The 27,901-nt window shown below is 54.4% G+C and overlaps 1 protein-coding gene across 1 annotated transcript; it reads left to right on the top strand.

Annotated features, from left to right (window-relative positions):
* Positions 1-159: 159 nt before the first annotated feature.
* Positions 160-26,650, top strand: LOC111145064 (oxoglutarate dehydrogenase like). Its single transcript, XM_022499677.1, has 24 exons — positions 160-244; positions 2,316-2,387; positions 3,826-4,030; positions 5,888-6,046; positions 9,630-9,732; positions 10,146-10,261; positions 10,365-10,519; positions 11,262-11,408; positions 13,261-13,351; positions 15,629-15,808; positions 16,090-16,218; positions 17,257-17,436; positions 17,730-17,882; positions 18,426-18,528; positions 19,093-19,221; positions 20,269-20,419; positions 20,906-21,033; positions 21,648-21,826; positions 23,234-23,305; positions 23,386-23,511; positions 23,616-23,688; positions 24,994-25,157; positions 25,321-25,475; positions 25,896-26,650. Exons 3-24 carry the CDS (start codon positions 3,827-3,829, stop codon positions 26,017-26,019), a joined length of 3,021 nt encoding a protein of 1,006 aa, XP_022355385.1. The 5' UTR covers positions 160-244; positions 2,316-2,387; position 3,826; the 3' UTR covers positions 26,020-26,650.
* The last annotated feature ends 1,251 nt before the right edge of the window (positions 26,651-27,901 follow it).

The following is a 27,901-nucleotide window of genomic DNA, read 5'->3' as shown; positions in this document are numbered from 1 at the left end:
ACTTCGAGTCTATGGACCTCCTCTATTCCTGCCTTCTCGGGGGCGGTCCCTCTGCTCTCGGGTCCTGGGGAGCCGCTACCCGGGGTCCTGAGCAGGGCCCCATCGGCGGTGGCGGGGGTGGGGGAGTGAGCGTGACCTTGGCTCCGCCCTTGTTTGGCCGCGGCCTCTTCTAGGACCCTCATCCGTTCGCGCAAGTTCGACCCTGTGAATGCAGTGTTTTGCTTGAAGGAGAGCCTTGTGAACGGTGGGGTTTCAGGCTTCAGCGTGGGTTCTCCAGCCCGAAGACCACAGAATGACCAGGCTGCCTTTTGTGGCCTTGGGGGAGGGGGTTGCGGGCTGCTACTCCTCACCCTTTCGAAGGGCCGGCCTGCGGACAACTGCGGAGCTGGTGATGGAGAGGGTCCCGTGTTATGTACCTGGTGGGACGCACAGGCAGTTTTTCAAGTCTCAGGACCTCTTGGGGGCGGGCCCGTATAGACAGCTTTAACTACGGTCTCTGCTTACAGATAAGAAAACTGAGGCCATGAGAGAGGCAGGATGGGCCAGAGGTCGCGGCCAGCCTGGGAAGTGCTTCTCTCATCCCCAGGGAGATGTTGGGGAAGAGGGGTCGCGGCCAGCCTGGGAAGTGCTTCTCTCATCCCCAGGGAGATGTTGGGGGAGAGGGGAAGGTGCAGCGGGGTGCAGTGGAATCAACCAGACTCTAAGTGTCCCACTCTGACCCCCTCCCCCTCCACCCAGGGGCCCGAGCCCGCCCTTGCAGCCTCTCCCCCTGCAACTCCTTACACATGCCCTAGGCTCTTGGAACAGGTCGCGGTTACCTTTGTACTTTTTGTAACCTCTGGGCTTTAGCTCAGGCCCTCTGTCTCTGCCAGTGAAATAAGCACACCCCTCCCTGCCCTGCTCCTTACCTTGGAGTCTGCCTTCTTTTGGGTTCAGCCAACTAGAGTTGGGTTTATTCCTGAGAAAAGCCCACCCAGATCTCAGAATGTGGTACCAGAGTACACCTGCAGCAGTGTGAATCCGCCTCCATTGCTGCCTGGCTTCAAGGTCTTGGGGAGGACCTTCCCCTCTTTGGAGCTCTCTTAACTCATCTCTGCAGTGGACATAGGGGAGGGCAGTCCTCACCGGGGCAGCTGGGACAGGGCCTTGTGTGTGGGAGGGTTCCTGGATAGCATGTCTGTGGTTGTGGGGGTGGGGGTGGGGGTTGTACTAACCTTGTCCATAGAAAGGAGACTTGCCCAAGAGCTGCTCAGAGCAACCTACCTATTTGTCCACCAGGGACTGGGCTGGGCAGGTGGTTCACAGGATGCCTGACTCAAACTCTTTGCTACTGCCTTTGCCTGTATGGGCAGGACGTGGCAGGGCTGGCTTGGGCTCTGGCTGGGGTTGATTCTGTTTCCACCCCTCCAGGGCTCTTGGGTCCTCAAGCCCTGCCAGAATGGGGGCAGGGGTGGCCAGCTGGCTTTCCTCCTACCAGCCTGGGTGAAGGCCATAGCAGTGTCCAATAGCCGCTCCAGACCATTCAGTGTTGGTAAAACACAGTGTTCCTGCACTAGGGCCACTCTGGACACAGCCACCCCGAGCTGTCCCGTTCCCCTGTGGGGGTGGGGGTGGGTGCGGTTGCGGGTAGAGAGTTCACTTTTGGCTGTGGCTGTTGGAAAGTGCATGTGGTTAAGGGAAATCTGGATTTACATTTTGACTCTGCAGTGAGGAGGGCACAGGCTCTGGAGCCACACAGAGCCCCATCACTCACCACCTTCTCACTCTGTGCCTCAGTTTCCTTTTTACAAGGTGTGGCTACTCTAAGTGCCCACCACATGAGATTGTTAAGGGGGTGAGTGAACACAGTGCCTGCCCCAGAGTCAGTGCTCACAGACCGTGTGCTCTTTTATTCCTGCAATGAATGGTCTTAGTGTCTAGTTTCCTTTGCTTTAGAATGGGATGATAGAACTTCCTGGCTTGTTTCCATTCTTCTGATGTCCTAGGCCAGTATGTCTTGTGTCTCTCCCTCATTGCCTATGGTCATTTGGGCCCAGTCAGCCCTATACTTGTATTTGTCTAGGGACAGTCAGAGATAGAGCAGGTGTTGGGATCCTGGCACTCTGACCGCAGAGCCCAGGCCTTCCAGGGAGATCGAGCCTCTAGGGGCCCTTGCTGTGGAGCCTGGAATCATCTGTGGGGCTGGGCTTATAGCCCGAAGCTTCAGGGCTGAGCATGTGAGAAGCTTGGGGGTACTGTGGGCTTAGGTTCCAGCTGAACCCACCCTCTGCCTCCCTTCACTTGCTTTTTAATTTACTCTGTTTAGATTTGTTTAGATTTCCTGCTGGCTTCCCGGAGGAGCCTACTCTCCCTCCCTTGAGAAGACCACCCCCTTCTCTTTGCTTCATGTGAGTTCGGAGGGAAAGGGGGAGGAAGCAGGCTGGAAGGGCTTGTAGAAGGCGAGCCAGATAGTTCTGGAGACTTGGTTGAGCTAAAGGGCAGGGGTAGAGTGGGAGAGCCTTGTCTAGGTGTATTGGCTCAGGGCCAGGTAGGACCTGGGAGCCACTTATGCCCCAGAAGGCATGTTTTCTGGGACTGAGTTGTGTAAAGGGAAGCAGGACCCCCTGCCTGCGTGGCCTCTGGTGGGGTGGCTTTGGTCCTGCGCCCTACTCAAAGGCTAGGATTCTCTGGGCAGAAGATGTTAATGAGGATTCAAGGGAAGCTGTTCTGTGTCCAGGCCATGCTGGGCTGGAGCAAAGGAGGGGGCTTTGCTCACAGTTGTGGAGGTGGGGTAGGGGAACAGAGGTCCTACTTTACAAATCCTGCATAGGAGGAAGTGGCCTTAGCGGGCCCTGTCAACTCCCGTCTGCCTGGCTAGGGAGCCCCAGGGCTTGCCAGGATTGGAGGAAGCTCTCAGGCCCTCAAAACTGTCCTCTGGTGGGGGAGGGGGTGGAGGAAGCTAGTGTTTAAAATTGGTTATTCAGGAGTTTTTCCTGGCAAAGGGATGAGATGAACTACAGGTTCTCCATCCTCTCCAGCCTGTACGGATCCCCTGAGCTGTTGGTTGTCCTGAGTGCTGTTGGTTCTGAGTGTAAACTCGGGTCAGGGTAGGCGAGCCAGAGAGGGTGGCTCTGGCTGAGAGCTGGGGTGAGCTGGGCATGGGGCCGGCTTCTGATCTGCCTCTCGATATTTCCCCTGCCCTTCTCTGAGCCTCTGTTTTCCCCACTAGGAAGTGGGTCATTAAGGCCTATCATTGGCTTTCTGGGCTGGTTTTGCAGTCAGAGGAAGACACTGTTCACTTCTGGTGACGGGGACCAGAGACTTGGCAGTGCCATAGGCTTCCTGAGATAGTGAGGCCAGACCCCTTTCTTCAGGCTCTTTCCTGGCCAGGCATGGCACACGCCAGCCCCCCCAGGACTCCCTTGTTCGAGTTCCAGGGTGGCCAGCTGCGTGGCCCACTCTTTCTTGGGTGTAGTGCCCGCACATACCCTGGGACCCTCTGAGCCAGGGCTCCGGGTTCTGGGCTGAATGCTCCCTGAGCCAGGGCCCCTATCAGGCTTAGGGGGACAGCAGAGGGGGAGTGTGGGCTGGAGTGGGTGGGGCACAGCAGGATTGGGGCTCAGGGATGTTGAATAGCTGTTGGTGAAGTTGACTGAGCTGGGAGCTCCCACTAGGCGTGACCCAAGGAGGGCTGGCCGCCTGTCCCATTCTCTTCTATCCTATCCGTGCTGAGTCCGGGGCCACCTGCCCCGTAGAACCAACAAAAGCCAGAGGAGCCAGTAGCGGGTGCCAGAGCCTTTGTTCCGGTCCTGTGGTTTATGCCTCTCCCTCCTTGCCCTTGTCCAGAATGAGTCAGCTGAGACTGCTGCCCTCCCGGCTTGGGGCGCAGGCCTCCAGGCTCCTGGCCCCACATGATGTCCAGATGTTCGGCTGGCGCAGCAGGTCGTCTGGGCCACCGGCTACCTTCCCGAGCAGCAAACGTGGAGGCACCTCCAGTTACATGGAGGAGATGTACTTCGCCTGGTTGGAAAACCCCCAGAGCGTCCACAAGGTCGGCACCCCCACCCACCCGCCATGCAGGAGGGAACCTTCTAGAGCCGGGCTGTGGCGGGGGTCCTGGGGAGAAGCAGCTTGCCTGCCCTGTGATCTGGCCAGGTTCCTTTGCCTGTCAGCTCCTCCAGCGTCCCCGTTCATAAAAGCCTTGTCCTCGTGTTGGGTGAGCAGGGTCTGTTGCTATCGTGTTGCTGACCCAGCCCGTTGGTGGTAGTCTGGCCTGGGAAGCCCCAGTCCTGTCCTGCTCAGCCACACGTGGTCCAAGACCCACCCCTGCCCCCTTGTCATGCGGTGCTGTGCCCAGGAGACTCTTTGTTGTGTAGTTGTGTAGTTAGGGCCAAAAGTGTTGACACAGGTACTGAGCTGATAAAATAAATACCTGCTGACTGTAAAAAAAACAAAAAAACAAAAAAACAAAAAATCAGATGACAGAGCGAGGAGTGAGAAGTGAAGCTGCTCTTCCTCGTCTTCAAGCACCCTCAGAGGAAGGTAATAACATGACTCAAAACCAGAAAGTATGGGCTTACACAATAAAAAGTCACCCTCCTGATCCATCCCCGATCTGCTCAGTGCCCACCTGTCTGTCCCCCAGTTTATTCTTAGTTTCTTCTGTGTCCTTTCAGAGTTTCTGTAAGTAAATGTATTGCAAACATAGCTCAGTTCACCCCCTACACAACGGCCGGGCACTCTTTTCTCAGCATATGGCCGAAATTTTCCGTGTCAGTGCCTCAAGGGGCTCAGTGTTCTTTTTTCCAGTTGTATGGTGTTCCCTGGCGTGGCTGTACCACACCTGTCCCCACTGACAGACAGCTCACTCATTTCCAGTCCCTGGCTGTCGCCGCCGGCGCCACAGGGCGTCACTTAGTCCAGTTGTCATCTTGGGTGTGTGCCGCACTCTGTGGGATCAGTTCCCCAAAGTGGAATTGTTGGGTCACAGAGGCTCCATGATACCATTTTTATGGGCATTGCCAAATTGCTTTCCAAAGGGCTTGTGCCACTGGCTTCTCTCAGATGAGGGTGTGGAGAAGAAAACACGTCTGTGTTCTTCTGGAACACGGAGCTGCTTGAGCATGTGCATGTTTGCTTTTGGCTTCCACACGAATGGTCTCAGTCACGTCCCCTTTTGCTTGGTTCATTTTGCTGTGACATATCTTGGTGATGTTCTACATCCATAGTAATATATGCACCTTTTTTTTTTTAAGGCCGCATAACTGCCCAGAATCGAAATGTACCATCATTTATTTAACCTGTTTCCTACTGGTCACCACTTAGATTCTTTTTAAAATTTTATTTTTGATTTATTTTTATTTTCAAGTAGTCTCTGTACCCAACGTGGAGCTCAAACCTACAACCCAAGATCAAGAGTCACATGCTTTGCTGACAGAGCCATCCAGGTGTTTCTAGATTGTTTTTTTTTTTTTTTTATGTTGTCATTTTTATAAACAGTCCCATAGGGAACATCCTCACACGTACATCCAGGCACACCTGTATAAGTACATCTGTAGAAATTACTGAAACAGAATTGCCGGTTCAGAAGGTACATTCATTGAAGATGTTGAGGGCCTGGTTGTCAACCCACAGTGTGTGAGGGCATGTTCCCCAGCTGCTTTCACACCTGAGACCCCTGGGTCACAAGTTAGAGCCTTCCCCCAGCCCCCTTCCAAGCTGAAGAGATCTGGGCTTGGGGTTGGGGGATCCTGGGCTGTTACAAGAGGTCTCAGCAGGGTCCTGGGAAGGTCCTAAGAGCTATAGTGGTGAAGGAACACCCAACACCCCTTGGAGCCCCCAAGCAGGGCCACCTCCCACTCCTCCCAGGCCCCGACTTGACCATTTTCTTCTTTCTACTTCTGCCCAGTCCTGGGACAGCTTCTTTCGAAAAGCCAGTGAGGAAGGCGCCTGGGATCTGGCTCAGCCGCGGTTCCCTGAGAGCAGGCCGGCAGTCTCCAGTCGGACCGAGACCAGCAAGCTGGTAGAAGACCATCTGGCTGTGCAGTCTCTGATCCGGGCCTACCAGGTGAGTGGCGGGGAGGGCCCAGGCAGGGAGGCGGGCCTGGCTTCTGGCGTGTGGCCAGGTGCTGATGGGAAGGGGGCTGACTTAGCTCCAGTCATCTCCGGAGAGCCTTTCTCTGCGTTCTGTCGGGGGGCTCTCGCTCTTCCCATGATTCGTTGTCATGTAACTGTCCATATCACTAACCGTGCCTTGGTGTTTGGTCTGGTCTTTCTTGTGGAGTGCTGTCTCACTCACCTGTATGCCCCGCTGTCTGTCTCACACACCTGTATGCCCTGCGCACCTACAGGAGTACTTAGTAATCAGTCTCGCTAAAGATTTAAAAATTGAGTAGATTGACCCTGTTCGTGTCTGTTTTCTTGACTGAGCATTCCAGGAGGACTGGGACTGATACACAGCAGGTGCTTACTTAGGGTTTACTTTCAGGTTTATAATGATGCCTCCATGTACATGGATATTTCAGGAAACAGCTCCTTCTCTACCGGCTGCTCTGTTCTGGGGACTTTGGCTCTCCCCTGCAGGCTCCCCAGTCTGGGCCCCTGCTCTGACAAAGCATCTTGATGAGGTACCATAGTCTTGGTCTTGACCGAACAGGACTAATTGGAGAGGCCGCTCTGGGTTTTCCCTCCCTAACAAGTGTAATCATTTGGGATCTCTCTGGGAATCAGTGGCAGAAAGTATTTCCTAAGAGCAACTTGTCAGGCGGACCTGCAGAAGGAAGGGCAAGGGCATTCCGGGGCCCTTGGCAGAGACTCCCTTGGAAGGAGCAGCAAGCCTCCGCAGGAGCCAGGGGAGGGGGAGGTCTTAGCCAATGGAAATGGTGCCTTGCCTCTGAGTGAGGCACTGGTGGGGAGGGGCAGCTGTACTTCCTGGGTACCAGTGACACTGAGCAGGGTTGGGCCACCCTGCTGGCCTAAGGACCTGTGGATTGCAGGCCCCCTGCAAGCAAAAGAAGTAATAATTGTTCCTCTTGGCTGAATGAATCAGAAAATGATCTAACCATTTCCTTTGAAAACCAAGAACAAAGAACAGAAAACTCCGTGTTAAATACAAGGTAACATTCTTCGTGCTGCCTCAGGGCCTTGTCCTCTCAGCACAATTCCCAGCTCTTCAGCGGCTCTTTATTCTTTAGCCAAGACGATGCCCCAGGAGAGTCCTTCCAACGGGACAGTGTCTGAATTCTGGCCTGTTACTGTGTTTTTATGGGGTAGAAGTCTGCCAAAGGCTGTGCCTGATGTGAGGGAGTTCCTACCAGGGCGGCTGTGGCTCCTCGCTCTTGTATGACCTGCCACAGACAGTGCTGAATTGTGTAGCAAATCCCACCCCCATTACAGGGTCAGTCTCTAATCATCTGTTACCACCTCGGGCCCTCACCTGTTGGCCGATGATTATGTTGAAGCCTATCCCAGACATACCATTTCATTCACCGAGTGTTTCAGCATGTATTTCTGTAGGTAAAGGCTCTTTCAAAATGTGCCATGATAGTGCCATCACCCCTAACAATGTTAACAATAATCCTAAGGGCATCAGATACCCAGTTGGTATTTACGTTGTTTGTCTTTCGATTTTACTGCTTGAATGAGTCAGGATCCAAATAAAGCCATAGGTTGTGATAAGCTGATGTGGTTCTTAAGTCTCTTGTGCTCTTCAGATACCTCTCTGGTTTTTCTCTCTGTGTGTGTATGGGTGCGTGTTTTTCTTGTCATTCATTCATTCATTCATTCATTTTATGTGTGTGTTGCTTGTCATTCATTCATTCACTTACTTATTTTGTGTGTGTGTGTGTGTGTGTGTGTGTGTGTGTGTGTGTGTGTGTAAGAAACCAGGTTGTTTGTGCTGTAGAGTTTTTCTGAGTCTGGATTTTGTTGATTGCATCCCCATGGTGTCACTTCATCTGTCCCTTTGTCCCGTGTAATTTCTGTAAATTGGTAATTACATCTAGAAGCTTTATTCAATATAGATTTGATTTTTTTGTTTCAAAATCAGCTTCCTGGTGGTACTTCATCAGTTAGCAGCTCTGGATAATTATTTCCTGGACACATTAATTCATTAGGAGTGGTAAAAAGGGTGATCATACTCCGTTTCTACCTTTCTTTGTTTATTACCTGAAATGTTTCCATCAGGAGAAACTTCTGTTGTTAACCCCATGTATCCTAAGCTGCAAGGGTACAGGAAAGGCAAGATCAGTGCTTGATTTTTCTTTTTATTGGCTGATTTTCCAAAGTGTTAGGTGTCCTCCGAAGATGGTCCAGGAAGGTTTTTCTCCTTTTAGTATGATACGAATGTATGAATTTAAACCTATATGGTAAGTTTGATCTGTTACAGACACCATCCTTTCTGTTGTCCAGTTGTGTCCTTAATTCCCTTCCCCAGTAGTTGGAGTACCCCTTTGCTGTCTGGTGTGACAGGACGCTCCGAGCTTGTCTTGTGCATTTCTGCCCCATCCTGGATGGGCCAGTTCTTCAGGGAATGCTGGGAGTGTCCCTGCTGTGGTCTGGTCGTGACTTCTGGGCCCTTTTAGTGGTTAGAGCCAGGAACTGTGTACTTTTTTTTTTTTTAAATATAACACATTTATGGGTTTATTCTGATGCCTCCATGTACTTCAGACACAGGACTTGGGGTTTTTTCTTCTCTTCATTAATCTTACGTCACTGTCTTTTAAAGAAGCCAAAAGTAGAGGTTCCCAAAAACAGCAATACCATGACTCACTTGATTTTCCCACAGTCTGTACACTACAATTTTATGATATAACTCTTAATACAACCACTACTGATTGGTAATTGAAATGAATTTGTAATTTTTTTTCCTGGAATTCTATTTGCCTTTCGGGGATATTCTGTTAGTCGATTGTGTAGTTATGTGACCAAATGGATGTGTGAATTCACTTGTTTTTGTTTTAATTTTTAAAACTTAATTTTGTTTTATATTATAGTGGTATAAAATATTCACAAGATTCCCAAATCAAATCTTCGAAGCAAAATATATTCTTAAAAGTCTAGCTTCTAGCCCTGGCATTCTACCCTATTTTGTCCTTTTTCCACAAGTAATAGTTTTTCTTGTTTTATGATGTATTTGTCTAATGCATATATTTATTTGCATATATACAGATAAGTGGAAATGCATATATTTTCTCGAATCTCCTCTTTCTTAGATAATGGCGAGTTTGCCACATACCCTTTTCTGCAGTTTGCTTTTTCGCTTAACGGTATTGTGTGGAGATGACCTCACTGCAGTAACAGCTCTATCGTACTTCTTTGTCCGGGTTTCCCATATTCATATACCAGTCTTCTACTGATGGACATTTGGGAAATTTCTAGAATTTTGTGACTGTCAGTACTACTGTAGTTAATCCTTTTGCATATGCATCCTCATTTTCGAAAGCTGCCTGTTGTGCTTTTAAACAGGTTGAGCTCCTGCCGCCTTAGGGCCTGAGGCCTGGGCAATTGTGCAGTGGCTGGGTGCTGGAGACAGGTGGAAGGTTGAGATTCTAAAGTGGGAGATGAGGGGCCAGGGCCCAGAATGTGGCTTTTGGTGAGGGTCTGTCCGTCTGTGTCCCAGCCTGGCCCCAACGTTTTTCCCTTTCTCCCAGATCCGGGGGCACCATGTGGCCCAGCTGGACCCCCTGGGCATTCTGGATGCAGATCTGGACTCCTTTGTGCCCTCAGATTTAATCACAACCATCGATAAATTGGGTGAGAGTTCCTGTCGCTCTGGCAGCTCCAGACCCAGCTGGTACCTGTGGCCCAGTGAGGGGCTCTTGAACTGACTTGTCTCTGGAGCTTGGGGCTCAGCAGCCAGCCGTAGAGGCTTTCTTCTGCCCTTTGCCCATCTACCTCCCTGTACTGTCTCCCCATCATCCCTAGCTGGTACACCATGTTCAGCAACCTCAGAGACTCATCCCATCCCCCCCTTGTGGTAGAGGCTGGCCTCTGACTTTCACCCTCCCTGGACCCTGTGGATAGGGTCCTTGAGCTTTAAGCCCCGAACTGGTGGGAGAGCACCAGGGACACTGTTGGAAGTTTCCGGGGTCCTGCTAGGCCCCACTCAGCCTGACCCCCCCTCCCCTCCCCTCTGCTGCCTGGGCTGTGTGTGTGTGCCTCATCAGCCTTCTATGACCTGCGGGAAGCTGACCTAGATAAGGAGTTCCAGCTGCCCACGACCACCTTCATCGGGGGGTCTGAACATACCCTCTCTCTGCGGGAGATCATTCGACGCCTGGAGGTGAGCTCTTTCTGGAGCCTACTAGAGGGAGGGTGGGTGCTGCCTTTTCAGAACAGTTGCCCCTCCTGCTGGCTCCTTGTGGAGTCCCTGCCTATTCCCTCAGACCACCTACTGCCAGCACATCGGCCTGGAGTTCATGTTCATCAATGACGTGGAGCAGTGCCAGTGGATCCGGCAGAAGTTCGAGACGCCTGGCGTGATGCAGTTCTCCAGTGAGGAGAAGCGGACCCTGCTGGCTCGGCTGGTGCGCTCCATGAGGTCAGACCCACAGCCCCGCCCTGGGTGGCTGTGGTGTTTGGAGGGGCTGCTCCAGGCTCTTCGAGAAGTCCCAGGCCCTGGCTAAGAAACTGGATCACTGGCAGGGGAAGTCAAGACTGGGTGGGCCTTGTCCCCTGGCCTCGGGGAAGCCCATGAGAGCAGCACGGGCGGCAGGTGGGCAGGGATCGGCTCCAGGAGCATATGACAGCAGGGGGAGAGGGTCAGAAAGTGGCTGTGGGAATGTTTGGATAAGAAGCTTTCCCTCCATGGAGCGAGCGTCACAGCACCTCCCTGCGAGCGGGGCGCCCCCTGGCTCTGCCCGCTGGCCATCTGAAGCTGGGTACACCGGGCTGCAGGGCCCTGAAGAGCATGGGCTCAGCTGACAGGTGCAGAATGCATCCCTGGCGGAAGTGCAGGCTGGAATATGAGTTGAGTGGTGCAGGGGTCTTTGGGGCATGGAGAGGGAGCCCTGTGTAGTGTGTGTGTGTGTACAATGGTGGTCTGGGAGCTGGAGGTGCGGGAGAGAAGGTGAGAGATGGGTTTGGGTGCAGGCAGAGGTCTTTGCTTTGACAAATGCTCTGACCTATGCTCCTTATTGGCGGATGTTGGTGGCAGGTCCTGATGATGCAGAAGGAGGTGACTTTGCCACGTCCTCTGTCCCAGGCACCCAGCTCTGGCCCTCACAAATAGCCCCTGCGAGCCCCATCCTCTCCATCCTTTCCCTTCTCCTCTCCCCAAGCAGATTTGAAGACTTCCTGGCCCGGAAGTGGTCCTCCGAGAAGCGATTTGGCCTAGAGGGCTGTGAGGTCATGATCCCTGCCCTCAAGACCATCATTGACAAATCCAGTGAGATGGGGATCGAGAATGTCATCCTGGGGATGCCACACAGGTGGGCCCCCTTTCTGCTCCTCCACAGCCTGTTTGTTCTCCAGGTCCAGCAGAATGAGGTGAAAGGGAGGGGATGAAAATCAGAGTGGGAGTTTTGGTGGAACCTGGTGGGGAGAGGTGGGATGGCCTAAAAAGTTCTTAGTCCTTGGGCCCTAGAACCTGCTTATCACAAAGAGTTAGGCACTTGGCCAGGGGTACATGGAGGCAGGGACTCACCGTGTTTGCTCAGACTCCGTTTCTCTCTCCCCATGTTGCCACTGTCCTCAGGAGGGTCAAAATTTCAGAAAAGTAGTGTATCATGCCTTTTGAGGTTCCTGTGGAGGGATGTGTCCCAGGAAAGTGAGGGCCGGGTCTGGGCAGGTGGCCTTGGGTTGGCATCCCCTGGACAAGGGGTCTGTGGAGGTGAGCTGAGGGCTTTTCCCCCCAGCTACAAGCTGACTGCACATGGACTTGGAAGGCTGGCCCGGCAGCTGGGCATTAGCCTCTGAGCTGGAGCCTGTGGACTAGTGAAGCAGACAGCCTAGGGCCCGAGTCAGGGTGGCCAGGGGTCCTGGGGAACGAGATGGAAGAGGACATGCTGAGCAGTCCCTGAAGCAGAGCCCCATCATTTCCTGTGACCATTTCCATCTGCTCGTGGGTGGGCCAATCCCAGACTGCACTAACATGAGGGGTGTCTAGGCATCCAGGTGCAATGTGAGAGGGTCCCCAACCTGTGGGCTGGCCTGCCAGGAGCCTGGGGTTTGTCTGTCACAGCTCCTTGCTCTGAGGATGCTGTCTCGTCAGAGGGTCAGGCAGAGCTGGCCCAGTAGTCTGAGATCCCACACACATGGCTCCTGTGGCTTTCTCGGGGAGGATGGAACTGGTCAGTCAGAGGCAGCTCTGGGACTGTGTGGTGGTGCTGGGCAGGCTCCCGGCCTGTGGAGGGCTCTGGGAGCCGAGGGGCTGTTCCAGGCCAGGCCTCCATAGTTGGGGGTGGGAGGAGGGTTTAAGGTTGGAGGACTTTGCCCAGAAGAGCTGAGCGTTGTTCATTTAGTTCCTTTGGCCTCCTAGCTCTGCCCCCATAGAACATAGGAGAGGCTCGCCTGGAAGAGGGCTGCCCTTCCGTCACAGGGCCGTGTGAAGCTGGAGGCTGGGTCAGGGTGTGTGTGGGCCTGGGGCTGGTGTCTGCTGGTGGGGTGTGGGGGTGAGTTCTGAGTCCTCCCCTGTGCCCTTGATCAGCCTGGTGCCCACCCCTGAATGAACTGTCTCCTGATGGGAAGTCCAGGCCGGACTAGAGAGTTTCTGGCTGCTTTCCTGCCCCTACCCTTAGACTTCAGCTCCCCTGGACAGGTCCCCCAGTAACTTCTGACCTTAGAATCAGTCAAATCCCCTCTTCCCGTCCTGTGGCAACACGCTGCTGGCTGAGCTGGGAGTCATGTATGAGCAGCTATGATGCGTTAGCAGGTTGGGGTTGAGGTACTGGGTTAGGCTCCACTTCTGGATGATGGGGGTGGTGGGGGGAGGGAGATGGGGTGCAGCAGGGAGGTAGGGGTGGGTGGCAGGAGTGGGGGCGTGTATATCCTGCCATGAGGCTGAGTGGCCGTGAGGCTGGGTGGCTTCTGCTTATGAGGGCCTCCACAGTCGGAGTGAGAGGTACAATGGTTTCTGGGGGAGCTGGCCAGCTAGAATCACTCATGGGCCTTGTAGATTGAGATGGATGAGAGGCTGGGCCTCCTTTGGGCTGTACGCGGAGGGTTCCCCTGCCCCCCATGCTAATTCTGATAGCCTAGGTGGGCAGGCATGTGGGGGATGCTAGGGCCTACCGGGGAGGTGGCCTCTGTGCCAGATGAGAGTCCTACCACCTGTGGCTCCAGGGGCAGGCTGAATGTGCTGGCCAACGTGATTCGCAAGGACCTGGAGCAGATCTTCTGCCAGTTTGACCCCAAGCTGGAGGCGGCAGATGAGGTAGGTGCTGAGCCCTGGTCCCATTTATGTGGGAGGTGGACTAGGGAGGGGCTGGACCAGAAGCATCTAGGCTCAAACAGACCTGGAGATGGATGGATATGTAGAAAAGTGGGAAGAAAATGGGTGTGTTTGTGTGAGGTCCCTAAGGTGTTTTAGAGTGAGTATTGTGATCTCTGACAGCTGGGAGAGCCCTCAGGTAGTCCGGACCAGTGTCTTTATTTTCAGCTAGGGAAGCTAAGGCCCGGAGAGGTGCAGGGAAAGGCCTAAAGGCATTTATTTTGGCTGTGTGGCCTGACTCTGTTTGAAAGGTCCTGTCTACCAGCCCAGAAGGGTCTCTTCACTCATATATTTGCCCAGGACAGCTTCCTGTGCCCGCTGAGGAGCAGAGGGAACATTTCTCTGCTCACACCCCAGTTCCTGGTCTGCACATATGTTAAGCACACCTCCCACCCTGATGCTATCACTCACGCTAGGCCTGAATGCAGATGGCCTTCCTCTCTTTACTGTCTCTCTTCTGGCATTCTCCAGCCTGTGCACGTGTGTGTGTATCTGTTTTCCTCTCTCCAGGCTGGTGACAGGATGAGGCAGGGACCTTGTCCCTGAACCTCCAGCACCCAGTACAGGGGCTTTGGTTTGTTAAAATGAACCATATCAACTGGCCGCTCCAAGGTCATCCCATACATTAGGCAGAGCAGGGACTAAATCCGCATCTCCTGGCTTCCAACCCAGAATCTCCCCCAGATGCCGTTCATTTGGCTTCTCAGAGATCAGCACACTCGCTCTGAAGTCACCTTCATCTCCCCTGGACTTGGTTTGTTCTTTTGTAAAATGGGGATGAAAACCCCTGCCCCCCAGGATGGTGGTGAGGAATCACAGAGGTGACGTGTGTAAACTGAAAAGTTTGGTCAAAGGATATTTTTTACAGAAGTATTTACTATTTTTTTTTAAATCAGAAAAGAAATATGAACACTATTAAAAAAAAAAGTAGACTCGATGAGAGTGTTTCCCTCATGAGACCCCACCCCTCTCCTGCTCTTTGAAGGCTCCTCTGTGGCCGGTGTGTGTTTGTGTTAAGGTGTGTACTTCCACCAGCGTTCCACACAGGTACACACACACAGCTGTCCGGTGCAGTCCTGTTTGCAAAAGGCGGGGGGAGCAGCCTGTGACAGCACTGGGCACCTTGCTGTTTTCCCTTAATGAGCTGTTGCTGCCTCGTGCTGTGTACGGGGGACCCCCGAGCTGTGAGCACGCCATGGGGGTTCACCTCGCCAGTTGATGGCGGTTAGGCTGCTGAATGAATTTCTTTGCGCACGTGTGTGAGTACATTGTTGGATGGTGTCTGAGAGGGCCGTGGCCAGAGTGACTTCCCCCCAGAGAGCTTCAAGACATCAGTGAGCCCACCCCCAGCGTGCTTGAGGGTCCCAGGCCCTTGTCCTCACTTACTCTGTCAGATCTTTCTGGCTTTGTCAATATGATAGGTGCAAAAATGCTTGTATTTTAACATATTTCTTTGTTACGAAGTTGAGTGTCTTTTCATCTGTTTTTAAGCCACCTATATTTCTTTTTCTGTAAATTCCTCTTCCTGGCTTTTGCTCATTTTTCTATGGGATTTGGGGCTTCGTCTTACTGATTTGTAACAGTATCTTGTATATTGAAGGTGTTAGCTCTTTGCCTGCAGTTGTCTTATAAATATTTTTCTCAGCTTGATTCTTTCCCCCCTCACACTGTGCATGGATTTGCTTCCCCCCCGGCAGGTTTATTAAATTTTAGCTGCCTTATCTTTTATGCCTTCTGAGCTCTGTACGTTGTTTGGAAGGGCCTTCCTTACTCCAAGATCACAAGATATATGATGTTTTCTCTGCTATACTATGGGTTCACCTGTTGTGTATACAGTATTTGTTATTTGGTGTAAGGACTCAGGTAAGGTGCGGCTCCAATATTTGCCCAGAGGCCATGCCTCTGTTCTTAACAGCACCTTCATTTCACTGCTTGCCCTGTCGTTAACTCTGGGATGGTAGTTGGTAATGCAGAGGGGCTCTGATGGGGGAGCTTGTCTGGCCTCTGAGCCAAGGCCCAGGGGAATGTGCCTGCCTTTCTCAGGGAGGGGTAGTGTGTGGGAGTGTGAGGGCTGGAAGAGGGTGTGGGTCAGGAACAGCGCAGCCTTCCCAGGGAGCAGAATTCAGGGAATGTCCCAGCCCCGCGGTGGGCTTGCATGTCTACTTGTCTGCCTGTCTGCGGTGAGAGGGCTGGGTCATCAGCGCCTACCTCCACCTTCAGGGCTCTGGAGACGTCAAATACCACCTTGGCATGTACCATGAGAGGATCAACCGGGTCACCAACAGAAATATCACTTTGTCTCTCGTGGCCAACCCCTCCCACCTGGAAGCCGTGGACCCTGTGGTGCAGGGAAAGACGAAGGCAGAACAGTTCTACCGAGGGGATGCCCAGGGCAAGAAGGTGAACCCACCTGGTTCCTAAGGGGTGTGCCCTGAGGGGCTGGATCTGAGGACTGGGCTCTGAGGAATGGGCTCTGAGGGCTGAACTCTGAGAGAGTAATGGTCTCTGAGGGCTGGTCCCTGAGGAACTGAGCTGTTAGGGGTGGGCTACGAGGGCTGGGCTGTGAGGACTGGGCTCTGAGTACTAGCTTCTGACAAATAGTGCTTGGATCTTTGCGCTGTAGGACACAGAGCTGGGCTGCCCAGGCTCAGATTCCTCCTGTCTCACATCCTGCCCTGCAGGTCATGTCCATCCTGGTTCATGGGGATGCTGCCTTCGCTGGCCAAGGTGTGGTGTATGAGACCTTCCACTTGAGTGACCTGCCCTCTTACACCACCAATGGTACTGTGCATGTGGTTGTCAACAACCAGGTGAGGACCTGGGCTGCCTGGCAGTCCTCTTCAGTGTCCCCCTTTCCTGAATCCCAGGTAGCACTTCTGCAGGAAGTATGAGATGATCCTAGTTTTTTTTTTTTTTTAAGATTTTATTTATTCAAGAGAGTGCATGAGAACAAGTGGGGGTGCAGAGCAGAGGGAGAGGGCCAAGCAGACACTGTGCTGAGCATGGAACCTGATGTGGGGCTTGATCTTAGGACCCTGAGATCGTGACCTGAGCCAAGACCAAGAGTTGGACACTTAACCGGCTGAGCCACCCGGGTGCCCCGAAATGATCCTGGCTTTAATCCCACCACTCTGCCACTCCTTAGTGCGTGACTTCAGGCAGGATCCCTGCTCTCCCCAGCCTGGTCTGTGAAATTGGTGTGTGTCTGTATGTATACAGTACATGTAAATGCACACACACACACACACACACACACCATGGAGGCGTTACAAGGACAAAGGCATACAGGTGTAACCAGCACAGAGGCAGGACAGGAAACTAGATTCTCCTTTTAACTCTCTAGGAACCAGTGAGTCTGAGAGCACAGCTGTCACAGGCCTTTGCTCTTCTGGCTGCTGTGCTCATTAATAGCTCTTCTGAGCCTGTAAAGTTAATTGCCTTATTTGCATTAAGTCACTTACTTTTCACAGAATAACCCTGAGAAGTTGTATTTAATGAGCCCTTTTACCAGACAAGGAAACCGAGGCTTTGGGGAATTGAGCACCCGGCTTAGCACTGCACGCATAGCCGCTGTGGGGCCTGGCAGCGAGCCAGGCCTGCGCTCTTCCACTGTATGAAATGTAGGACAAAAGCACAAGCAGGGTTTCCTTGGTGTTGCTGCCATCGCTGTAGGATTTGCTGCAGTGCCCAATTGAGGGGCCCTTTACTCTTACCCTTCCTGTGCCATGTCCCTCCTGGTCATACCTAACAAACCTCAAGGCAGAGAGCCCCCCGAATTCCTGGACCCACTGGTCTCCCAGGCGGGCGGTGCCTGTGTAGCTCTGCAGAGGCGCTGTCCACTCCTGCAGATCGGCTTCACCACAGACCCCCGCATGGCCCGCTCTTCACCGTACCCCACCGACGTGGCCCGTGTGGTCAACGCGCCTATCTTCCATGTGAACGCCGATGACCCAGAGGCCGTGATATACGTCTGCAGTGTGGCAGCCGAGTGGAGGAACACGTTCAACAAAGACGTTGTGGTGGACTTGGTGGGTTTGGGGCTGGCACCAAGGTGGGGGTGTGCGTGACTGACTGGGCTGCATCTGCGGTGTTGTGGGCACGAGGGCTTGGAGTGCTTCCTGGCTGGAAGGTTTACTGCCACCGAGAGAGTCTGTGCAAAGGCTTGAATTGGAGGTGGGGCTTTCAGTGGTACATGATAGTTGGGGGCTTTTAAGGGCCTGGAAGGGTGTGTCCTGCCAGCCGTCCCCAGCCGTGCCCCCCACCCCCTTGTGCAGTGACTAGGCCTGCATGGCCTGAGCCCCACCTCATGCTGTCCTTGCAGGTCTGTTACCGTCGGCGCGGCCACAATGAGATGGACGAGCCCATGTTCACACAGCCGCTCATGTACAAGCAGATCCACAGACAGGCGCCTGTGCTGAAGAAGTACGCAGACAAGCTCATTGCTGAGGGCACAGTCACCCTGCAGGAGTTCGAGGTGGGCAGGCGGGCAGCATGGACGCCTGAGATAAACCTCTGGCAGAGCTGGAATCCTGGAGTAGTTGTTGACATTGGCAGTGATTTCAAGAAATAGCCAATACGGTCTTTGTCCTTGCAGCTTGTCGTTGTCAAGGGGGACAGAGAGCCAAAGACATTTACAGCCTGCTGGGCCAGTGAATGCTTGCCATGTGAGGGAAGCTCTGCTTCAGGCAGGAATCCAGGAAGGCTTCCTGCAGGAGGCAGCCCTGAGCTGGGTTTGTCCCCACAGTTATCTATGGATGCATTGGTTCTCCTGCTTTAAGGGAGCTCTGAGAGCAAGCGCTGTGAGTCTTTTCTGAGCTTCCTCCAAGTCCCTTGCTGAACAGGAGGGATCCCCCTTAACTCTGAGACTTTAGCCCCTGGACACAGGGTCCCTGCAGGCCAGCAGAAAGACAGTTCTAGAATGCAGCAAAGGGGACCAGGGCTTACGAGTCCAGGTTGATCCAGCCTCTGGCTATCCAGGCCGTCACTGCCTCAATCCTTGCACTCACCCTGATTTCAGGAGGAAATCGCCAAATATGACCGGATCTGTGAAGAGGCATATGGCAGGTCCAAGGATAAAAAGATCCTGCATATAAAGCACTGGCTGGACTCCCCCTGGCCTGGTGAGTTCCCTCTGGCCCGGTGAGGGAGTGGTGTGTGGCCGAGAGTGACTCACCTGGGCGTGGGATCAGGACTGCAGTGGTCCTGGGTGAGGGCAGTCAGGGCCCAGCCCAGAGGCTGCGTGCTCCATCTCTGAGACTCCTGAGGCTTTGGGGGGGGGTGATTGCCGCAGGCGGGGGTGGGCAGGGTACAGGAGAGATGCCTTTGGCCTGGGAGCATATCCAACCAGCTGTCCTCTGGAAAGGGAGGGCTGAGCCAAGGCAGGTGCACACCAAAGTGGAGGGAGCCTGGGGAAGGGGTGCTCAGAGGGCCTTCGTGTGCTGGAGCTAGATGGCTGTGACCCTGGGCCCAGGGAGCAGCCCCGACAGGCACTCAGGAGAAGCTGTTGGGTAGGTGTTAGAGATGGAGCTGTGGCTGTCAGCTGTCGCGGGTCCCGAGGCTGGGTCAGGGTTTGAGTGCAGGTGGGGTTAAGGAAGAGGAGGGCCCCTGAGTCCTGGGAAGGTGGGCTGACCAGGGGATCAGAGGCCTGACCGCGACCCAAAAGCACACAGTCTCTGCCCTCGCAGGCTTCTTCAACGTGGACGGGGAGCCCAAGAGCATGACGTGCCCAGCCACAGGCATTCCCGAGGATGTCCTCACCCACATCGGCGAGGTGGCTAGCTCTGTGCCCGTGGAGGACTTTAAGATCCACACTGGTGAGGCTGCGGGCAGGCACCGGCACGGCCCTTGCAGGAGATGGTGCTCAGGGGTCAGGGGAGCTGGGTTTGCGTCCCCGCCTGGTGCTTGGCCAGTCAGCTGAGCTCTTGGAGCCTCTGGCACTCTTGTGAGGTGCCCGTGAGAGTAGTTCCTGTCAGGGTGGGCAGATGTGGAAGCCATGCCCCCTGCTGGGTGATAGTGACGGAGGCTTATATCGGGCCCCGTGGATTTTCACAGTGCCTTTGCTGGGGTGGTCCGTGGGTCAGACAGAAGGAGAGCAGGGAAGCAAGGGCTTCCGTGGAGAGGCTGGTTGGTTCTGGAATGCTCGGAAGGGGCAGGAGTCTGGGCCTGCTGGTGGTTTAGATGGATGAGAGAGGGCGAGCCTGCTGCTCCTGAGTGAACCTAGGCTAGCAGGTGGTTGCTGGCCCAGCCTCTTGGCTGGGTGGCCTGGAGGCCCCTGTGGTGATGTGGGATGCCTGCATATGCTCTGACCAGCCTGTGGGATTCCTGCACAACGAGCATGGTGGCCCAGGTGTCTTGGGGTGCCTGCTCTGTGTGCCCGTCACCTCGGGCTTGTACAGGTGTAGGGCCAGCAGGAGCCCCTCTAGGGCAGGTGCCTTTGCTCAGACCCAGACACCTTTATAGTGGTGTGGTTGTGTGTAAATCAGTTCCTTCTTCTGAGCCCCAGTGTCCTCATCTGGAGACTGGGGACAGTTAGCAGCACTCTGTAGCAGGTGGCCGGTGAGGAATGTTCCTGGCTCAATGCACATGGTGTCTGCACGTGGCAGACACTCACTTACTGATGCCTATTCTTTCTTCCCAAAGGGAGGGAGGTTGGTGGCCAGAAGTTCAGGCCTGCTCATGGAGTGGGGGTGCCGGAGGAGGGCTGCCCGGTGCTGGGTCTCCTGTGGCCTGCCAGGGCCTTGCTCTGTGTGAGGGGTGTATACTGAGTACATACATACCAGGTTAGGGCCCTGGTGCTACGGCTGTCCCAGCTGGGGTGGCTGAGCCCCTGCATCCCTCAGCGTGGCTGCTCATTCCTGCAGGCCTTTCTCGAATCCTCCGGGGCCGTGCGGACATGACCAAGACACGGACGGTGGACTGGGCGCTGGCGGAGTACATGGCCTTCGGCTCCCTGCTCAAGGAGGGAATCCACGTGCGGCTTAGTGGGCAGGATGTGGAGCGGGGCACGTTCAGGTGAGGGTGGGAGAGTGGTCTCTGGGCCTTGGGGCCCCAGGAGCATTAGCCTTATCCTCACTGACCCCACGGGATTGCTGAGAGCTCTCTGTGCGTGGGGTCTCCCGGAATCAGCCCAAGAGCTCTGGAGCAGAGCTGGCTCTTCCCTCTTTTTCCTGGACCATGTCTGGGGAACCCTTATCTGGCTGGGGTAGTCACAGGTAACCCCATCAGTATCTCCAGGCCCCGCTTTTGGGTCAAGCCATCAGAGGGCTGCTTGGCCGCCTCTCTGACCCCTTCCACTAGGAAGGGAGGCTACCTGGAGGAGAGACCAGATTGCTCTGGCTTCCCAGAGCCTTCTTGGTGTCGCCATCCTCTGGAATTCTGTCAGGTTTCCTGGCACAGTGACAGAGGCTTGCTTGCCTCCTGCTACCTGTCCCACTTGCTCTGGGTGAACAGGTGGTAATCCACCTGCCCTCCATCCCTTCCCCATCTGTCTCTCTCCAGTCACCGGCACCACGTTCTCCATGACCAGGAAGTTGACCGGAGGACATGTGTCCCCATGAACCACCTTTGGCCTGACCAGGCCCCCTACACTGTGTGCAACAGCTCCCTCTCAGAATATGGAGTCCTGGGTAGGTCAGAACTCGGCCTGCAGGTCAGGTGGACCCTGTGATACCTGGGGACCAGAGAGGGTCTTGGAGCCCAGGCTGTCCTGTCTTTATTATTTTGACCTTGACCACCCAGCTGCCCTATCTTAAGAGCCCCTCCCGAGGCTCTGGGCTCCCAGGACTGTGTCCCCTGTACTCTTTCCTCCTTGGCTTGACCTTTAACTAGCCTGCTTCCTCCCTTACTGCCTCCTCTGAGAAGCAGGAACCCTGCAGAGGGCAGTTCCCATCCTGTTCCTTCCCCTTTGCTGTACTGCACATATTTTGGGGGGGGGGTTCCTCTTCGCAGATGACTCCTGATGCTTCCCTAGGATATCTTTGGACTTGGCTTCTTGTCTCGATAAGGCTGAAGCTGGCCATATGTAAGGTTAGGGCTGAGGGTGGTATCTCTGGGCACGTTATGAGCTGCCAGGAAGGGAGAGTCTGGCCTTTGGGCCCCAAGGAGTCCCCTGACTCTTTCTGGCCTGCTGGGAAGAATGGGTAGGGGCAGGGAGAGTTATGAGCAAGTGCTGATTTTGACTGGAGTCACTGCCACTTGGTGACAGTGTGCGGCGGGCTCTGTCTCTGTGTCTTCTGTTTAGGCTTTGAGTTGGGCTATGCCATGGCCAGCCCCAATGCCCTGGTCCTCTGGGAGGCTCAGTTTGGTGACTTCCACAACACCGCCCAGTGCATCATCGACCAGTTCATCAGCACCGGCCAGGCCAAGTGGGTGCGGCACAACGGCATCGTGCTACTGCTGCCCCACGGCATGGAGGGCATGGTGAGGGCCACGTGGTGGCTGGGGGCCCAGAAGGCTCTGGCGTGCCTGGGAGAGGGTGGGTGGGCCCTTGGCTGCTTGCCCGCTTAGGGGGTGTTTTCCCTCCAGGCCCCAGGAACACACAGGTTTGCCCAGGGTGGCCCGCATGTCTGCGCTGCTACTCTCATTAGCCGACACGTCTGAGGGTTTGCTCTGGGCCACGTGCTCTTTCACACCCTTTGTACGAACTCTTCTAGTCCCGACAACAAATGCAGCAGCTCTTGTTCCTGCTTTCCACGTGAGGGAAACTGAGACAGAGAAGTAGAAGCTGGGACCTGAACGTAATGCTGTGTAGTAGTGCCGTCCGGTGGTCTACTCCTGAGTGGCGGCACAGAGGGAAGACAGAGGGTGTGCATGCCGGTGGGGGATGGATGGCAGGAGCAGAGCCCTTGAGACAACTTGGGGCGGGGTGCAGCCCAACTAGGTAGGGGACGTGCAAGGAGCAGAGTACGTGCGGCCTCTAACCTGGCTCTGTGACCTGGGGCAAGGCCTTCCCCACCCTGGATGGCTGGGCTGCCGTGCGTGTCCCTGAGGGCCTGCTGTGCGTGGCCTGGTCATCCAGTCAGGGACTGACGGTACCGTCGCAGCCAGGATTCATGGTGCTGAGCGTCCTACACGCCTAGCGTCATCCTGTGGAAGTCTCACACCTGGGCTGGGCGGTCAGTCCTGTTTCCCATTGCACACATGAGGAAAGAAGGGGAGCAACCTGCCCCGGGCTCGTAGCTGGAAAGATCCAGGGTGGAGCTGGAGCCAGGCTGGGTGGGGAGGCTGGGACATCCTGACTGGAGTCTGTGGGCTGTGGGACAGATCACCCTCGTCCCTCGGGGAGCCACCCTGGAGGTCAGTGTGGTGTCGTCTTGCTGCCGTCATGGAGCAGAGCCACCCACGCGGGTGAGGGCAGGAGTAGGAGTCAGTCATGGGTTCGAATCTGCCCCTTGTGGCTGAGTGACCATGGGGTTGTTCTTAATCTCTTTGCCACTCAACTTCATCTGTAAAGTGAGGAAACATGTCTACACCATGGGGCTGCTTTCAGAATTAGTGAATAACATGTATGGAGCCCATAAAACTGTGCCTGACACACAGCGGGTACTCACTAAATGGCAACTGCCCATTCTAGAATATTCTGGAAGAAGCATCTCATCTTGGCCTTTTTACCTGTTCTTCCTGTCCCACACATGTTCACATGTGGTGGCTCTGACCAGACCGTCCTCTAAAGATGTCCTCTCCACTCTACTCCCACATTCCTGGTTCTTTACTGTGGTTTGGGCTCCAGAGAGAGAGGGCATCTCCTCTAGGAAGCCACCCAGATTTTCCCCTGTGCCCTGGGTCCCCACACTTAGGCCAGTCCATGCCATCGGCACTTGCTTTCAGGGCCCAGAGCACTCCTCAGCAAGGCCTGAGAGGTTCCTGCAGATGAGCAACGATGACTCTGATGCCTACCCTGTAAGTGCTGTGCTCCCTCCCCGGGCCAGGGCATGGGTGCCACAGGTGGGCCAGCTCCCAGCCATACCCTGGCCCCCCAGGTGTTCACGGAGGACTTCAAAGTGAGCCAGCTCTACGACTGCAACTGGATTGTGGTCAACTGCTCCACGCCGGCCAACTACTTCCACGTGCTGCGCCGCCAGGTCCTGCTGCCCTTCCGTAAGCCGGTGAGCTGCCTGCCTTGCTAATGGCCATGATTGCGCCGGGCCCCGGGGGCGGGAGCTCTGGCCAGGTGGGGCCGCCGGCAGCTGGGCACATGTTTCGCTTCCAGCTGATCATCTTCACACCAAAATCTCTGCTGCGGCACCCAGAGGCCAAGTCCAGCTTCGACCAAATGGTATCTGGTAAGCGCCCAAGTCTACTGGGGAGGCGGCCAAGGGTGGTCCTAGTGGCCCATGGTTCTCTGTTCCTGGGACTCTCATCCTCGCCTCTGCTTGTGCCTCTGTAGTGGCTCCTGGCTCAGTCCCCAGCAGTGGTCAGGTTGGGAGGTTCGTGTGGTAGCCACCTGACACGGTCTGGGCAGGCTCACCTGGGCCAAGCAGCCAGGCCCCCTGGCTGTGCTGGGGGAGCTGAGTGGGGAAGCCTGGTGTGGGCCTAGCTAAGATGGCAGGGCACTGCGTATCATTCATGGAGTCAGTTTCGCTTTTTTTTTACTCCTGAGCCAAATAGACATTGCTGGCCCTGGAGACCCAGTGTCCCTCCAGGAGCTTTCAGACCCCTTTACCTGAAAGTTGAGGGTCAGGTAAAGCATCTGAAGGATCAGGGGTTAGAATTGAGATGTGATGCAGGGGAGGCTCAGGGAGGGGCTGAGGTGGGGCCCTAAGGCTCGCCAGAGCAGAGCCATCTTGGAAAATAGCCCCAGGTAGTAGAGGGAGATGGCAGGTGCTGGCCAGAAAGGGACTTGGCATGGTGGGCAGATGCTTTTCACCTGTATATGTTTGGGCATCCCCTCGGGTGTGGGTGGGTGACTGAGCCAGCAGCTCAGACCCCTGGCATTGGCTTTGCAGACCGTCCCGCCTGAGCACCCAGTGCTCACCTTCCTCTGCTGGGGATGGGCAGCTGCTTTCCCTCTGTGCCTCAGTGTCCTCGCCTGAGATTGGGGGACACCAGAGTGACTTGACTCAGAGTTCTCTGCTGCGCGCTTGGCTTGGTGCCTGGCATGTGGGTGCGCGCAGGAAGGAAAAATGTTCAGGGTGGTGGGGGCTTGGCTGCAGGGCTGAGGGAGGGAGGGACAAATGTGCAGCCGCCTACCAGACAGCTGCTCACCTTCTAGCATGGTGGTGCAGTGGCTGGAGTGCATGCGGGAGGGAGGCATGACTGGATGGGGAGCAGGTTTGGGACAGACATCGATGCCATCAGATGTGGACTTGATGCCATCTTCTCTGTCCCCTCCAGGGGCCCTTCCTAGCATACGTGCCCACCCACACCCCAGCCTGCAACCTTACATGTTCATGTTCCCAGGGCTATGCCCTTGACTCCAGCCCGTCTCAGGGTGTCATCAGTCCCCTGCTCCATAGTTTGGCTCAGAGGTGCCCATGGCAGCCACAGATCCAAACCTGGGGTTAGTCTCAGGGACCAGGGAGAGCCTTGTGGGGCGGCAGGAATGGAGGCCTGGTTCTCAGGCTGTCTGTGCCCTGTCGGACCTCCAGGGACCAGCTTCCTGCGGGTGATTCCTGAGGACGGGGCTGCGGCGCGGGCCCCGGAGCGGGTTCAGCGGCTCATCTTCTGCACTGGAAAGGTGTACTATGACCTGGTGAGAGAGCGCAGCAGCCTGGGCCTGGAGGAGCAAGTGGCCATCACCCGCCTGGAACAGGTGCAGCCTAACCCCTTGCCCAGTCAGGGTAATGGACGGGGTCAGATCAGCGGCCCCCCAGCTTTGGGAGGCATGCCCGTGAGGGGCAGGGCTTAGCCTCACCAGGGGTGCTGAGGCTGCTGCCCTCCCCTGGCATACTCTGCTGTCTCCCTGCCTGCCCCAGATCTCTCCGTTCCCCTTCGACTTGATCAAGCGAGAGGCAGAGAAGTACCCAGGCGCAGAGCTGGTGTGGTGCCAGGAGGAACACAAGAACATGGGCTACTATGACTACATCAACCCGCGCTTCATGACCATCCTGAGCAGGGCGCGCCCCATATGGTACGAGGCTGGCTGTGGGTGTGCCTGCCACCTGCCCCTTGCCTCCTCTGGGCCCAAGGGATTCTGGGGGCATGAGGCCCCATCCTGGCTCTACCTGACCTGTTGGCCACTGCCCTTCTCTGGACCACATTGGAAATTGAGGGGATGGGTCCCATAGTCATTTCTGGTCCTGTGATTGTTGATGCCAGATCAGGGACCCCCGTCAGTTCTGCCTTATGGAGAGTAAACCTTTGTTTTTGTTCTGCAGCCAAAGCTGAATGAGAGAACCTCCTTTGATCTTAGGCCAGTCACTCAGCCTCTTGGAGTCTCCGGCTCTTCATCTCTACAGCAGGGTGGTGATCGGGATTAGACCCGATGCAGTCCTGGGGTAGTGGCTGGGCCAGGCCCAGACCTCCGCTTAACTTGTCTCTTCTCCCCCAGGTACGTTGGCCGTGACCCAGCGGCCGCACCAGCCACAGGAAACAGGAACACTCACCTGGTTTCTCTGAAGAAGTTTCTGGATACTGCCTTTAATCTCCAGGCTTTTGAGGGCAAGACATTTTAGAGTTGGCAGGGCCCGGCTGGGTCTTGCTGTGGGACTGGCTGGGGACATGGGGGCTGGCATGGGGAGGGATGGATGGTGCTCCTGCCCGGGGAGGGGCTGTCTAGAGCTCCAGGATAATAAAACAATACTCATGTAAGTGATTTAGGCCAAAGAGTAGGCGTGCTGGCTTCGGTATTACACCACCTGGGTTATCGTGTTTATGTCAGAATCTATTAGGACTGAGCAAGCCAGAGGGGTCTGATAGATGGGCTGTCGTTCAGGTGTGTTTCCCCACTGGCCCTGGTCTTTCTGAAATTTTTGTTTGGCTTCTCCGTCTGTGCCGTTCATGTCTCTGCAGACGGCCACGCTGGAGCCCGTGTCTTTGGTCCCTCTCCCCCATCCCAGCAGATCTGGTTGCTGCTTACCCTGTCCTATTCATCTGTAGATTCAAGGAATGTTCCCTTTTGTGCTCTTAGAAATAAATATTTCAGCAATAACAGCCAGGTGAAGCAAAACCATGCCAGGTGATTTATACGTGCTCTGTTTTATGGGGCGTGTCATAATGAGATATGTCAGCTTCTGTGTGAAATATAGCCGCAGCTCATGTGTACCAAAGTAGAAACCAAATAACAGAGAAATAAAAAAATGCTTAAGAGAGGTTTTCTGTTTTCATTTCATGTTGTAAAATTGGGGAAGAGGCATATGGTTTAGAGAGGGTAAGGAATGGGGAGGAAGAAAAAAGACGGAACATGTAGAGGGTAAAATATCTGCCTCCACTGGACAGATTTCCTTTTGCACCCTAGGCAGTGTTTGCCAACAATCTGTTGGCATGTCCACTCTTCAGCCTTTTTTTGGTTTTGCTTCCCTGCAAAGATGCCGGGAAGGTGCAGCAGAGGAAGGATTTCTTCCTTTCTGCCAAGCATTTATTCGTTTATCGCTTCTTGGAGTACTTTCTCTGTGCTAGATGCTGGGGCCTGGGTAAAAGACTTATATTGGAGGTAAGTTCAGAGGGTTGTGAGAGTCAAGGAAGGCTTCCTGGAGGAGGCTCAGTTGGGCTGAGCAGGGAGCCTTCATGCTCCGGAGGTGAATGGTTGGGTGTCCACCTGTAGCACACGTTGCCCCTTCCTCACTCCGTGTAGAAAGACTGCCCAAAAGCTGATGAAGACCAGCTGACGAGATCCTGAACTGAGGAAAGCCAGCCTCTCAAGACGAGGGGTCCAAACTCTATAAACATAAGAGCCATTTCTGGGAAGTAAAATGGCACTCGTGGAACAAACACAAGCTTTACATGAATTGTAATGACTTCAGAGGGCAAGGATGGTATTGCTACTATGAAGCAGTAACAGCCTATTTAAAAAAATGACTATTTAGATATTTAGGAAATACAAAATATTGCCATGATAACTTCAATGGATGTTCTGAATAGCGGAAGGGACACAGCTGAAATGCAAAATATTACATTTGGAGATAAGGCCAAGGAATTCTCCAAAGAATGTAGAACAATGAACAAAGACATATTTAAAAGAATGCTTTAAAGAGACATGGGATATGCATAGATCCCACAGTTCTGACATGCATGGAATAGGGGTCCCGGGAGGAGAAAATATGGGGGAGTCTTGTGATGGAAATGTTGTTGGACAGTACAATGTCAGAGTTGTGGCTGTGACGTTATGCTATAGTTGTGCAAGATGTTATCATTGTGGAAACTGGATAAAGGCTACACGAGATCTATTTCTTACAACTGCATGCAAATGTATGGGTATAACAAAAACAATTTCATTAATTGTTTGCTCCCTGTTATCAAGTTGTGAAAACTCCTTATAGGATTTGGATACAAGTCCTTTATCAGATACATGCTTTACAAATATCATCAGTCTATGGCTGATATTTTAATTTTCTCTAA

The sequence above is a fragment of the Enhydra lutris genome, unplaced genomic scaffold (assembly GCF_002288905.1).
Source record: "Enhydra lutris kenyoni isolate GAN:26980312 unplaced genomic scaffold, ASM228890v2 scaffoldscaffold12, whole genome shotgun sequence".
Classification (NCBI taxonomy): domain Eukaryota; kingdom Metazoa; phylum Chordata; class Mammalia; order Carnivora; family Mustelidae; genus Enhydra; species Enhydra lutris.
This window is presented reverse-complemented; position numbering and strand designations above follow the sequence as displayed.

Coding starts and splice junctions, on each gene's coding strand:
- LOC111145064 (XM_022499677.1), top strand. CDS start 3,827: ATGAGTCAGCTGAGACTGCTGCCCTCCCGGCTTGGGGCGCAGGCCTCC. Junction 15,809..16,089: donor GGGATGCCCAGGGCAAGAAG/GTGAACCCACCT, acceptor CCTGCCCTGCAG/GTCATGTCCATCCTGGTTCA. Junction 18,529..19,092: donor GCTGGACTCCCCCTGGCCTG/GTGAGTTCCCTC, acceptor CTGCCCTCGCAG/GCTTCTTCAACGTGGACGGG.